The following is a 14,615-nucleotide window of genomic DNA, read 5'->3' on the forward strand; positions in this document are numbered from 1 at the left end:
GTCGTCTGGCCCCGCCCCCGCTTCCCTTTGCCACGCTAGTGGCCCGGGGTTTACCCAAAGGTGGGCAGTGGGATTCGGGCGGGCGGCGCTTGGAGCAGGTGCAGACGCATCCTTGCTCCCGCAGTTGCTCTTCTTTCTCCAGTCGTGGGTCTGAGTCAGGAAAGGACTAGCATTCTTCTTTTGCCGCTAGAGCGCCCGTGAACTGCTGCCCAGAACCTAGGCACCTCAGACTTCTCATCTCATCCGTTATTCCGCTGTCACTGTATAAATCACCTGCACATGTGTAATCCTGTGAATCTCCCTTCAGCTCCTGCTCAGAGAAGGGGTCGAAAGGGAATTTCAAGTGTTTGAAAGAGAGGGTCTCCGCGGATCGCGGGGAGCTGTCTCAGGTGCTGAAGCTTTCCAGGCGTTGCTCTCCACCAACACCACACGCAGTTAGACTGCACACTCTCATTCCCGGCTTTCTCCTTCCCCATGCCTTGGCTAAGACTCGTTTCAGAGTCGTGAATCTTTCCCTCCGTATCATGGCCTACGTGAGACACTTTCGGACATTAGTTTCGGGATTTTACTTCTGGGAAGCAGCACTGCTACTCAGGTGAGTCCACTTGTATTTAACAGTTGGAGAACTCATTCAAGCCTTGCAACTACTTGTCATGGATGAAACCAAGAATGTAACTCGAAGTTGACTTGTTGAAAGTGTCCCTTAAATCGTATTGTTTTCTATCTAAAGGTATCTAGCAGTCTATCTCTTGAGACCTCTACAACATGTAAGTTTGCTCTGTTTTCACTAATTAATGTATTTTAGTAACTGGCATCTTATATTATTTGCAGCTGAGGTTACCCTAGCAAAAAAATATTTCCAAAGCCTAGGTCTTCCTTCTCAAATTGCTTTAAGTGTTTCTTTTTTCTAAGTGAATTATAAATTCTGGGTGTTGCTGTCTTTTTTGAAAGTTACAAAACATGTAGTAATTAGAAATGGAACATTACTTAGTTTTTAAAAGACAAAAAAAATCTAGAACATAAACAGTGATCAGAGATATTCTGAACATTGTTGATATATCTAGAGGTTAAGTTCAAATGAATAAAATAATAAAGGCCTTGCAAGTACTATTTTCTAAAGAGCCTGGTTCATGGAGGCAAAATAATAAATAAATCACCAGATATGTTCTATGCCAAGAATAATTATTTTGGAGAAAGTAATAAGAAACCTATTGAATGGTAAAATTGTTCTATGATGTGTCATTTTCTTATCATATCCAGTCATATTTGGTAGGCTTTCTTTTTTTTCTTTTTAATTAAAAGAGAAGAGAGACTAAACACAAGATCAAGTAATTTAACCCCCATTCTTCATCAAACAATATATAAGCAAGATACTGCTCATACGGAGTTTTGAACCAACAATATAAATTTTACTTTACTATTATAATTACCTTAAAATTTCCATTTTATGGCTCACAGGACTTTCAAGAAGATTGAAATCAAATAATGAGAGTAACTAAGTTATGTGTATAATGATTTCCATTTGAAGTATGTAAATATTCTTTTCTGGGTTGCTATGTCAAGTTTTCATCGTTAGGCACGTTAGAAAAACATAGCGTATCACGTAATAACTACCTTTAGTAACAGGAACTAGTTGTGAAGGTTATTATATTTCTGAAATTATCGATTTTTTCTGAAGTAAGGTGTTGAAACCATTGTAAATCAGAATATTTTCAGTGAAAAATATTTTAATGACAGTAAATTTTTGTAACTTTACAATTGTTACAAATTTCATACGTAGTGATCAAAGCAAAGAATGTAGAGCTATTACATTTATGTAAATTGTATGGAAAGGAGTACAAAATTCATGTCATAAGATAAATTGATTATTTTACCATAATTATTTCTTAATATCTTAGATCATACACATATTTATTTTTTTCAAAGAAATCAGAAGAGCTTAGTTGATAGATACTTAGATTTAGGAAGTTTAATGTTAATAACTAAAATATTTTGATCGATGAGGTCAAATTTGTATAATGGTAAATCACCATGATATTTGTTATAATATATTCTTAGAAAGAATTTATCTTCATTAATATTAAATAATTTAGTTTAAAATGCTTTTTATGAATAGTCTAAAAATGTAATCACTTGAAAAAGACATATCCAATATAGAAGTTTTGGTGATACATATATTCTTCATCAAGTTTTTCTTTTTCCTTTCACAAATCGAAGAAAAGTTTTCTCTATCTTAGACTGGTCTTAGATGAGAGTAGCTCATCACTCTATGAAGAACTTTAATCACACATAAAAAAATTAAGTATTTTTATTTTTCAGTGATGGTCCTTGAAGGAAAATTTTCTATAGAAATTTCCTTTAGAAAGTGAAGCTCCCTCTACTGGAAATATCTTGCAAAATACAGTTTCTTTCTGGAGACTATTTTTTGTTCGCTAAGCCTATTCGTGAGGTATTGAGCAAAAAAGGAAACATGTAAAGGAAAAAATAAAGTCAAAAAAGTATTTTTGTTTAAATTCATAAATATATCTTTTTAATTTAAAAATATTATTTCCAGGGAAATTTGGAAGTAAGAACAACAACCAGAAACCATATATGAAGTTTTAATTAAATAACATACTAGTAGAAGCGTGTTTTTCATAGGTTTAAGGTTTTAAATTTTTTTATTGAGATATAAATGCACACAGAAAAATGCGCAAACAACAAAGTTCCAAATAAAGTGGCACAAAGGTAACACACCATGTCAAGAGACCACAGATCAAGAAGTAGAATTGTCAGCAACACACGAGCATTCACCCTGACCCCTCTTACCACATCTTTTCCCAAGCACTACTTTGCCCCAAAATCATTTCTATCCTGACTTATGCGACAATAAAAGTTTTTCCTGCTTTTGAACTTTATATAAATACTTATTTGAGTGTGCTTTATTTTTATGAAACATATGTGATTTATCTGTGTTATAGCATGTAGCAATAGCTCGTTTATTCTCATTTCTGTATGGTATTCCATTATATGAAGACATCACAATCTACCCATTGTTCTACTGAAGAATATTTGGGTATTTTTTTAGGTTTTGGCTAGTGGTGCTATGCACCTCCTTGATCATGCCTTTTTTTGGTGAATACATGTGAATACGTGCATTTTGGGGACTATATGAGTTGGGTCCAAGAGTTTCACTAGGCAGAGGAATTGCTAGAATATAGGGTGGATATGAGTATGGTTAGCTTTAGTAGATACTGCAAGTTTTCTAAGGTAGTTGTACCTAGTTAAACTCCTATCAGTAATATATGAGAGTTCCTATTGCTATTACTAGTACAAAATTTGATCAGTGCAATATTATTATAAAAATTTATAGCACTTTCGTAGACTGTTATTGCAAGCCCACAGATGATATTTTAGTTTCTATCTTGGCATAATTTCTACATTTTAGTAAATGAGTTTTTTTTTTTTTTTAATTAGGATGTTTTTCTCCCCACAGAGATTCTACAAGTCAGTACCACTTTATTTTTTTTTAATTAATTTATTAATTTATTTATTTTTGGCTGCGTTGGGTCTTCGATGCTGCGCGTGGGCTTTCTCTAGTTGCGGTGAGCAGGGGTTACCCTTCATTGCAGTATGCGAGCTTCTCATTGCGGTGGCGTCTCTTGTTGCAGAGCTCGGGCTCTAGGCCTGTGGGCTTCAGTAGTTGTGGCACACAGGCTCAGTACTTGTGGCGCACAGGCTTCGTTGCTCTGCGGCATATGGGATCTTCCTGGACCAGGGCTCGAACCTGTGTCCCCTACATTGGCAGGCAGATTCTTAACCACTGCGCCACGAGGGAAACCCCAGTAAATGAGTTTTATTAAGGCAAAAACAGCAGAACAAAAACATTTACTACTATAGTATAATTAGGAGTATTCATTATCAGAATACATCAGGTATTAGAAATGTAATATTTAAAGGGGACTTATTAAAGAGGCGAATTCTTTTAATAAATACAAGTCAGACACAGACATAAGAAATCTAAATTTCCTAGTAGTGAAGTTTTTAAAATTTTCACATTTTGCTCAGATATTGCTGTGTTTTGAAAAAAATTTCCTATGGCTTTTGGATTCTACTTCTCATACTAATAAAATAAAGAACAAAACACCAGTGTTCAGCTTTCTTTGAAATGTAAATAAGTGATGATTATGAAGAGCTTACAGAACAAATTCCAAAAGCAGGAGAACTGCCAAAAATATTTCATCTAAATTAATTATTTTCACAACATACAATTTTGTTTTTCATCTTTATAGTTTGATACCAACACAGACTTGCTATTTGAATAAATTATGGTATATTGTGTCAAAACACTGAATGTATGAATTTCATACTTTATGATAATCACAAACAAAATGTTTTCTTGATTTACTTCAAAGCCTAAGAAAAACATTTTGGCATAGAATTTCTTGTTTTTTGCTTTTGGTACGTTTTGGAGGATGGGGAAAATTCTTTTTAATGTTGGGTCTATTTTCTTATGTAAGATTTTGAAGAAAAATGTACTTTAGGGAATAAAGTCATTATTATGATGATTTCTTGTATGTAGGTACTGTAGCAGGATACTACATAGTGTTTTTAAATTATGCTACACATAATACATGCTTCTTCCCTTTGTATCTATAAATAATCATACGCTTTCCTAAGTATAGAAGGATCGTGGCCCAGTTCTCTAGTCAATCCCTCAAGCAGTTTGCTCTGCAGATTCAGGAAACAGCTTTTAAATATTTCCTCTTGTATGTAATTTTTCTCTCCCTTGATCACACAACTATGTACTGAGGCAAGTCAATCACCAAATATGTGTTTAATGTGTAATGTTAAGCAATTCAACAAGATTTCGTCATCACATTCTGTGCACACATGTTTGTGCTAGGTACAGTTTGGCTATGGATGATTGGGAAATTATCACCTTTCTCATCATGGTACTTAGAGTCTAGCAGGAAAGAAAATACAAAGGGCCAAGTGACAAAAGAAAAACGGAAACAGCAATGTTCTAGGCAATGTGAAATAGGGAAGTTCCCCAGAGGGTTGGTACTTGTGCTGGATCTTATAAGATGCTTGTTCAATGGGCAGAAATGAGATATAAAGAAAATATTCTATGCAATAGGAATGATACAAGCCTATAATATGCTAAGGGAATGGTGACGGTCAAATTCAGTTGAAAGATTTCCAATTTATGGTTTAACATCATATTCTGCTAGCAACAACTATTGAGATGACTACAATAATAAACCAGCCGAAATGTGGAGTTGCAGCTCCCTTTCGTAATGGAATATGGATGAAATTTAGAAGCAAATAATTTAATTACAACTGGATAGTTTTCATTATAGGAATGGTCTGGTAACTTGGCTCAAAATATCTCTATAAATCCCTTTCTTTCAGAGGTAGAGTTTACCTCAAAATTACAATTAATCATAAGATTGCTAATAAACATCAGTAATAGTAAAAAAACTATGTAAACAGACAACAATGACAAGACTACTAGAAGAAAAGAACAATCTGCTTATTTTAGAGTTTGGAGATCATGTTTGAATTTTTCATCAAAATATCTCTTTAAAGAAAGAAAATCAGGTAGAGGATTTGGATTGTTGGAAGAAAAGGGGACAGTGAACTTGGTTTTGAGTTTGAGATGGTAGCAGTAGATCTGGGTATCCTGCTGTCAGCTGAGAACACAGAGACAATGCTTGAACTGTAGACTGAACAGTTAAACTGTTACAAAGGTGATCACACTGTGCGCAAAGAACAAAAAACAGAAAAAATATTTATATGAGATGAAGGTAGAACATTTAGAGCAGGGCACAGAGTCGTACTCAGAGAGAGTCCTGTGCTAAACTGTGGAGGTGCGACTGGTCATAAACAAGTGACAAAGTCATAGATTTATCATAATTTTATACTGTCGATCCCAAGGACTTGCTCTGATCAATAGCGTATATCTATCCCTTTTCTATATAGCCTTTGAATGCTCTAATTTCAACTAATCCATAAACTAGTCCACAATCACGGATGATTAAAAACTTAAGTTTTCTCAGGAGACTTTTAGGGAATTATTTTGGGATTCTTTTGGAGAAGATGCATCTTTAACTTTTCCTTACTATGTGAAGCATATTGGATGAATCCTCCTTGACTTTCCCACCAAACCTGTCTCTTAAACTCCTCACCAAATGATTAGCCTTATACTTGGATTAACTGTATTTATTGAAAATGAACTCCTGTGTATGCAGATGTCCATTTTGAAACATGGGTGGTTTGTCTTTGTCCACTAGAAGAAAGCTGTAGTTTTGTCTTGTTGGAAAAATGCATCAAGAAGAGAGATAAGTGAGTCAGCTTTGAGAACTGGTTCTGGAGTGAAGGCAGGCATTCTAAGACAGGACCAACTGTTTAGTAACAAACAGAAAGTGTGTGAATAGAGTGAGCTCTTCCACCCCAGAAAATGAAGCTATTCTAACAACTGCATGGCAACCACACACATTTTAGGAAACAGGGTTTGAAATCCTCAGGTGTTGTCAGAAGAGGAAGCAATAGCAAAAAATAAAATAAAATAAAAAAAGCAGCTCCGTTACAGTGCATTTCTGAAATTCTTTCAGAATCTCCATACTAGAGATGTTTTTAGGAGGAAGTATTGCCAGTACCTCTCAGACAATTTGATGCACAGAAGCAGTAACCTCAGTGGTACAATTAAGAATAGCATAAAATGGGAAGGTTATTAACATCTTCTGAGATAGTTTATTGCATGGAATAACTTCCAATGCAAATGATGAAGCACTCTCTAGGAGTACATGCAAAATTTGCACACTGACAAAAATAACCAATTAAGATTTATAGACCCTGAGATATTTCTGATACTACTTTACAAACATTGCCAACATGGGATGGTTGGGCTTACATTAGAGGTAACTAGTCCATCTAATATTGTACCTAAATTTGAAAATCTCTCAAAAATATCTATAACAGGTAGTCATCCTGTAAATGTTAAAATTTCCAGCAATAAGGACCTTTTTACCTGAAAAGGAAAATATTTATCAAACAATTTTAATGAATAAAAAACAAAATGTCATTCAGTTTTCTCCTGGACATAGGAAACTTCCTTTGGGCACATGTGCTCCCCCTCCCCAAATATTTGTTTCTGTATTTTTTTCCTTTTTTTTATGCTTGCTTCTTCACTTAAAATGACCATCCTGCTTGTGGAGAGTGTGGTTTTTATTTGAGACACAGTTTGAATTGATAATATTTTCCATGTGGTTGCTCCATGCATGAAGCTTGTATGCTCCAGTTGCAGGGTGCCTGTAGCAGTCTACCTGAATCTCTTTGTAACTTTATAAAAGTCTATGGAGCAATGACTGCATTTCCAGGCAGTGTGCAAAGTGCTGGAGAAGCAGAATCTCAACTTTCTATAATATGCCACCGTAGAGGGGGGACATGTGACATCACTTTCAAATGTGTGTTTTAGATTTTCATGCAAATCTTGCCTCTCCTTCTTGATTGTAACTCCCGTGAGGATAGGATTGTTTCTGATCTTGTTTTACTGCCATAATATTTAATTCAATGTCATGTGTGGAGTAGATGCTCGATAAACAACAGATCAGCACTGAGATGACACCTACCTGCCTGTCATCTCTGTTTATCTATCTATAACTCTAGATTTGAATTTTATTTCAACGTGTGTTATTACTTGGAGTGGAAAGGGAATCTTGTGTTCAAGATATCATAAAGGCTATAAGATCAAATAAATTGCCTCAGAAGATGTTACCGGCTCTGAGAAGTTGTAAAACAGACGTAAATTGGCAGCTCCCAGTGGAAAAGTGATAGATTTGTTTCTCCTTATCACCATGAGAAATTGAAATTTCTATTGTATAATGCATTATTTCTCAACCTATTTTCCCCATCATTGCCTCCTAAGGAGCCCTTTAAAGATATTTTTAGACTTTTTTTTTTCTAATTGCCTGCATGAAATTGTAATATCACAGTACATTGTATATTTGCTCGTGTGTAGTATATAGCCATAGATACATAGAGATAGAGATAGATCTGTGCTTTATATGTAAGAAGAATAAGATTTTTCACCCCCCAAGATAAAACTCGCACCCACCCTCCTTGGGGTGATAACACCCCTCTTGAGAATGCATGGTGTAAAGGTTGCTACTTTTTATGATACTTAGACTCTAGTTGTATAGTTTCATTGTTTGGAGTCATGACCTAGAAGTAAAGCAATCATTTATCTATTGACACCGTTTAAGATAATTTAATCCTGAAAGCATTAGGAAACTTTAGTGACATCTTTTTCTGTAAATACATAAGGTTCCCAGAAGCCACTAGGCTTCCATCAATAAATTTCAAATCACAGCTGCCTCTACCAACATCACTGTTCAATGACTTTCATAATTTCATGAAACTATTAAAAAAAAAAATCTTAGAGATAATATCATTTACAGTTTATTTTTCTATGATTTAGACTCTGTTGACTTTCTTTTGTTTTCAAAGTAAGATAAATGAAAAAGTTCAAATTCCTTTTTAAAGTTAAATTTATAGTTGTTATAGAAAGGATCTCAACAGTTAGTACTGACATAAGGTCTGGATATTCTTCAATTCAGGAGTTCAGGGATATGTACAAAAAGCTGAGAGTAATGTTACCATTAAAATAAAAACTGATTGGGACTTCCCTGGCGGTCCAGTGGTTGAGACTTCACCTTCCAATGCAGGGGGTGCGGGTTCGATCCTTGGTGGCAGAGTTAAGATCCCACATGCCTCACGACCAGAAAACCAAAACATAAAACAGAAGCAATATTGTAACAAATTCAATAAAGACTTAAAAAAAATGGTCCACATAAAACAAAAAAACTGATTGAAAGAAAATAGAGTAACAAGTAAAATGCTACTAATAGAAAAGAAAGTAGGAATGATTATTAATTGGCAGTAAGGTGTCAGCAAATCATCAGAAAATGATGTTTATCTTGCTGTTCGGTTTTGGTTTGCTTTGGTTTGTTTTGCTTTGGTTTGGTTCATATTGGCCATACAATACTTAAGGTGGGGACTTAGGGGAAGATAAATGATGTGAACGTTGATGAAACAACCACTCAAATACCATCCATCAAATGCCTGGGAGGACCATATGCATTCTATCCGTCTGGCTAATTTCTACTCAACTCACTTTACCTTCTTGAAGAATCCTTCTCTGAGCTCCCCCAAGTCTAGGTGAGGATACCTCCTCTGTGCTTCCAGGAATACAGTACCTTTATTATTGCATATGTCCCAGGGCTGTGGTAATGGCCTGAATACTGCCTCTAGTTCAAACTGTGAAGTCCTGGAGGGCAGGGACAGTAACATATTTCTAGTTCTATCACCAGGGCTTAAAAGAGTGTCTTGCACACTGACAGGGCTCACTCATTTCTGAAATGAAACACTTCCCCTCCCCCCCAAAGCAGATTTACAATTTCAAATAAATAATTCTAGGCATAAATAAAAATACTATGCTGTCTTTCTTCTAGCATTTAGGAGGAAAATTAGTGAGAGATTTGGTGCTTTTTTTTTTTTCTTTATTCCCAATTTTATTTGTCTGTGGTAATATATTTACCCACTTGCCTCTTATCTCTCTTTTCTTTCACAGAAAATATTCTTCTACATTTTTCTGTTTCCTCACTACTTACCTATGTCTCACTTGTTCCTATCTGGGATCTATCCCCACCTCTACGAAATGAAGCAGTACTGAGCTTCCATGTCATGATAGCTTCTTCTTTTAAACATTGGAAAAAGGGAATAACACTTAATATAAAAATAGTTGTAGCAAATAACTATTTCATGTATATATAAAATATATATATACATATATAAAATATATATAAAATATATTTTAAAGCAACATATAATTTTTAATTATCTACTTTTTGTAAGATCTCTGCAGTGAAAAAAGACGACATAATTAAATGACCATTCTAAATAATCAAATAAATAATGTATATTCTCAAGGCATAATGTTTGAATTTCTATTATGGCACCTCTCACAGTTCTGGGATCAGAATCACTGACACGTTTCCAATTCCCTAGATAAACTGAGAACCATTGATATCACAGGATATTTGTTTTTGCCTTTAATCTGTGTAACTCACATACATTTAACGTTTTAAGCCCAAGAGACTCTATAAAGGGTGGCTGAATGACAATTTCTTTTTTGCTGGCAATTGTTGAAAATGTAATCAAGAATAACTCCCCAAAATAGTAACAATTATAAATATTGGGAAAAGAAAATATCTTTTTTGGAATGCAAAGGAGTATAAAATTTTTATAAAGAGGCAGGGAATTTAAATGGACCGTGAACAGTTGATGGCATGTGAGTGGGCAGGAAAGAGGGAAGAGTGTTTCAGACAGAAAAAGCATCCTTAGAAAAGGCAACGGGCCAGTCTCCATATGAAATGGAGGGTATGGCAAACTTCATAGTAACATATCTACCATGGGCCCCCCAAGTTTTCCTGTCTAATAAATTCATGCTTTATGTTGTTTTAGAACTAACTTCCTGGGGAAAATCTATATGACTACTGTAGGTGTTAGAAAACATCAGCAAATATTCATTCCAATAATAGTTTTCTCTATTTCTAAACAAAATATTTCATTGTTATCACTTGCTTATGAGGGAAGAGAATACTCACATAAACTACTTTGTATTCACTAGTTCTGTTGATATCACTATACATATATTTTTGTTAATTTGTATCATTTAAATGTGTATCCGAAGTCTGAATACTGAAACTTAATTATTAGTAGATGAAATAAAACAAAAATCCAAGAAAAGGAGAGATTTATGACTTTTCATAGTTTTATAAACAATTACATTCCTGACAAGGGAAAGAAGAATGACACATGATAAAATCGTAATGAAAAACTTAAAAGCAATCTATCTCTATAAATTCCTTTCTTATTATAAAATAATAAAACACTCTAATATGCATTAAATGATATTTTCCACCAGTTCTTAAATTGCTCCTATTTAAGAAGAGAATTACCTTTAGTGTATTAAAACACTAAGGGACCCAACTTTGTATAGTACTGCCTAGTAAGAAGAAATGTGCCTTCCGTGTTTTTCTCTTGCCTCTTGTTTTATTTATTGGGAAGAATAGAGGTAGCAGAGGATTATATGGATAAAACCATTAGAAATCTCCCTTCTGCCTTATGTTGCTTCTTTCTAACAACTTTAAAACCCTTTAAAAGATTATGAAATCCTCCCCCCCCCCACGGCTTAAATTCCTGAAATTGGGCTTATCTCTTTCTTCCTACAAATCTTAAATATGGTACATATCATCAAAGACACAATCTACTGCAGACCTCAGTTGGTGCCTCCTGAGATTATATAGAGAATTAGGTTTTATGTGTAGCCTAAATATCTCCCCCTAAATAATAATATGTAAACTTAAAATTTTGCTCTACTTCAAAAGGCCAAAGTGTATGACATTCTTTGTGTGTCTTTGTACGGTTATATATGTCAACTTACAGCAAAAATTACATCAGAAAAGCTTAATCAGTATGAAAAAAATTCAAATTCCTGGAACATATGAAAATTCAAGCTCAAAAATACAGTAGTAAAAAGAAGATGAGATTTATACCTCTACAGGAAAGAGCTAGTTTATTTTAGATGGTTTGTAAACTGACTTTTCTTGCCTCAGTCTTCTCTGTGCAGGCACTTGTGTGCACATGTGAAAACAAGAAGGAATTTAGAGAAAGAAGACTCAGGGTCAGATCTCAGCTCTGTCTTTGAAGGGCTGGGTGGCTTTTCTATACACTGAGTGAGTGTACTTAACATGCTACTTTAAAAATGTAATGGGTAAAGCTGTATCCATCTATGGAATACTTTTTTTTTTAAACGAACACAGTCAGAAACGCACTAATCTCTCCTTAAGAGAAAATATGTACTTAGCATTACAGCTATAATTTCTCACTTCACCTAATATCAGTAGCCTTTATTCAAAGAAACTATTTTTTTTTCTAAAATCCATTGTAGTGGTAGATGTGAAAGATGTTGAGTGGCAGGAAAATAAACAAAGGATAAACAGACTAGCCCTTTATAGCTGTGTTAGTTCAGATTAGGTTCATTTGTGACTGACAGAAAGTGCACAATAATATTGGTTTAAGAAAGATTTGTTTTTCTTTCAAAAAAAGGAAAAAGAAAAACCATGGAAGCAACCAGACCACATCTGGAATGGGAGTTTACTGATCTTTCTATCTTCTTGTTTTGTCATTCTTAACATAGGATTTCTTCCTTGAGATCCAAGATAGATGCTCTGATTTCAGAAATCATAGCTGCTTTCCAGCTATCAGAAAAGAAGAAGAGGCTTATCTTTAAAGGCATTTCCAAGAAGTTAAAGATTTCTCAGTTTCACTCTTAGCTTCGAGTGTCCATGTGGCCAAGTTCTGGCCGCTAAGTTGCAAATGGAAGTGGCATGTTTGGCTTTTTGGAAGTGCATGCGAAGGGAGGTCCAGAGGCTCCAGCTCATATTTTACATTCACTGTTATGGAACTCAGTCTTTCAAGTGAAGCCAAGGGGAATTATTACAAGTAGGAAACGGGCATGATCAGATTGTGTCTCAGAAATATCACTAAGAAGTAATATGGATAAGATACAAGGACGTAATGTACAGCACACGGAATAGAGCCAATATTTGATAATAGCTACAAATGAAGTACAATCTATAAAAATATTGAATCACTATGTTTTAAAAAATAAAAATTGATAAAAATAAAATAAGCCTCAGGCAAATTTGATATATGGATTACTAGTAATATACATATATATGAGTGAAATACTGTCAAGGAACGTATTTATCAATACGTATACATGCAAGCATATACGTAATAATGTATACATTTATTGGAAGTGCATGTTTGGATATTTTTAAAGTTTTGGAGTGGGCAATTATAGAAGTTTGGAGAGCACTTGTCTGGAGGAGAGATACACAGGAAAGTGATAATACACACGTGTGTGTGTGTGTGTGTGTGAAAGAGAGAGAACTGCTTTAATGAGAACATAGGATTCACTGAGTGCACAAGAGGGCACATAATTGTTAGTGGGGGGGGCAGCGTGGAGGCAGGACAACTTTTCAAAAGATGTGGTCCTTGAATTGAATTGTCAAAGTGAGAAGCAAAGGTGGTCTGGGCAGAATCAATTGCCTGTGCAAAGACGTATGCACAAACCAGCATGAAAAATGTAGGAACCACAACTGGTTCAGTGTGGCTGGAAGCTACAGTATATGTCAGGCACGGGATGAGAGACAAGGCTGGAGAGGATGTAGGTCATATTTTTTATATAATTTTCCAGAATAAAGGGAAGTTTCCATTTTATTTTATTTATTTTATTTTTTTGCCGCACCACGCAGCTTGTGGGATCTTGGTTCTCCAACCAGGGATTGAACCCGGGGCCACAGCAGTGAAGGCACCGAGCCCTAATGACTGGACCACCAGGGAAGTCCCAAGAAGTTTCCATTTTAAAATGTTTCTCAAAATGTTTCAACTATACCACCTTTTACTTTTTGCCAAAATTAATTGTTTTTCAAATATTAGTTTTTAAAATTGGGGTTATATATCTTTCTTTTTTATAATATGAATCATTTCCAAATTATTATACAGAAAAAAGGGAACACTTTGATAATTTTGCAGGTTTAGTTCAAGTTACTACAAACACTGAAGAAAACTTAAGACCTCTGAAAATCTCCAAGACTTTTTCAAATGTTTCTAAACATCAGCTTATTCTAAATAGTAGACATCATGGTTGACTCTTCTAATTTTCAGTGTTTAGCATTATTTTTATTTTTATCCTCCTTTTCTTATTTTTTCAATCCTAATATTTGCAGAAAAATAAACAACTTGGGACCATTACCTTGATTTTTCTCAAGAGAAAGGGGACATTTATTATTTTTCTACAACACATTATGCTGCTTATATTCAAGCAGAATGGTTGAATGTTTGTGATAAGAATAAATATTCCAGTATCCAAATAAAGTATAACTATTATCCAAAAAAAGGAAGCAATATGGAGAACTTAATAGAAAGTATGTTCACAGTGGGGAGGGGAAAAACTGGCCTCAGGGAGAGTAGGAAACGGTCAATGCAATAGGACATCCCAAAAATGGAGAGAAAGGAGCAATATGAGAAATGACCAAAAAAAAAAAAAAAGTCTTGTCCGCTGCTTGGATGTGGAGGATCAAGAGAGAATGGTCTGGGATAAGCCTCATATTTATACCTTCAGTAACTGGGTGAAAAATAGTGCCATGACAAGAACAGGGCATAAAAGAAGAGGCATAGCCATGTAGAAAAGTATCATAAGTTAAGTTCCAGATATGTATGGTGAATGTAATGCCTATGAGATATCCAGTTAATGGAAAACTTCAGCATAGAGGTGAGAACACAAGACCTGGGACTAGATGAGATTGGATGGCTAGAATTCTGCGGCAAGGTTTTCCTACATTTTTTAATACTTGAGCACACATGGATGTTTCATCTCATTGTACAAACAAATAAGCCTGGTGACTCACAGTCATCAAGCCTGGCTCTAGCTGCCCCATCTCACACACTGCAGGCTGAGCTGTGGCTAACACAGCACACCTGTAATCCACTGGGGCTTGCAG

At 35.0% G+C, this 14,615-nt stretch overlaps 1 protein-coding gene across 2 annotated transcripts in view; it reads left to right on the forward strand.

Moving 5' to 3' along the window:
* The first annotated feature begins 509 nt into the window (after nt 1-509).
* Nucleotides 510-14,615, forward strand: part of GLRA3 (glycine receptor alpha 3) — a 191,011-nt gene continuing 176,905 nt past the window's right edge. Inside the window, exon 1 of one of the 2 annotated variants that reach the window (XM_061199482.1) lies at nt 510-595. In XM_061199482.1, the coding sequence (XP_061055465.1) occupies nt 525-595 (71 nt within the window). In that variant the 5' untranslated portion in view covers nt 510-524. The remainder of the gene's footprint in view (nt 596-14,615) is intronic. The other variant, XM_061199483.1, reaches the window with a different exon arrangement.

This window comes from Eubalaena glacialis, chromosome 9 (genome assembly GCF_028564815.1).
Source record: "Eubalaena glacialis isolate mEubGla1 chromosome 9, mEubGla1.1.hap2.+ XY, whole genome shotgun sequence".
In the NCBI taxonomy this organism is placed as follows: domain Eukaryota; kingdom Metazoa; phylum Chordata; class Mammalia; order Artiodactyla; family Balaenidae; genus Eubalaena; species Eubalaena glacialis.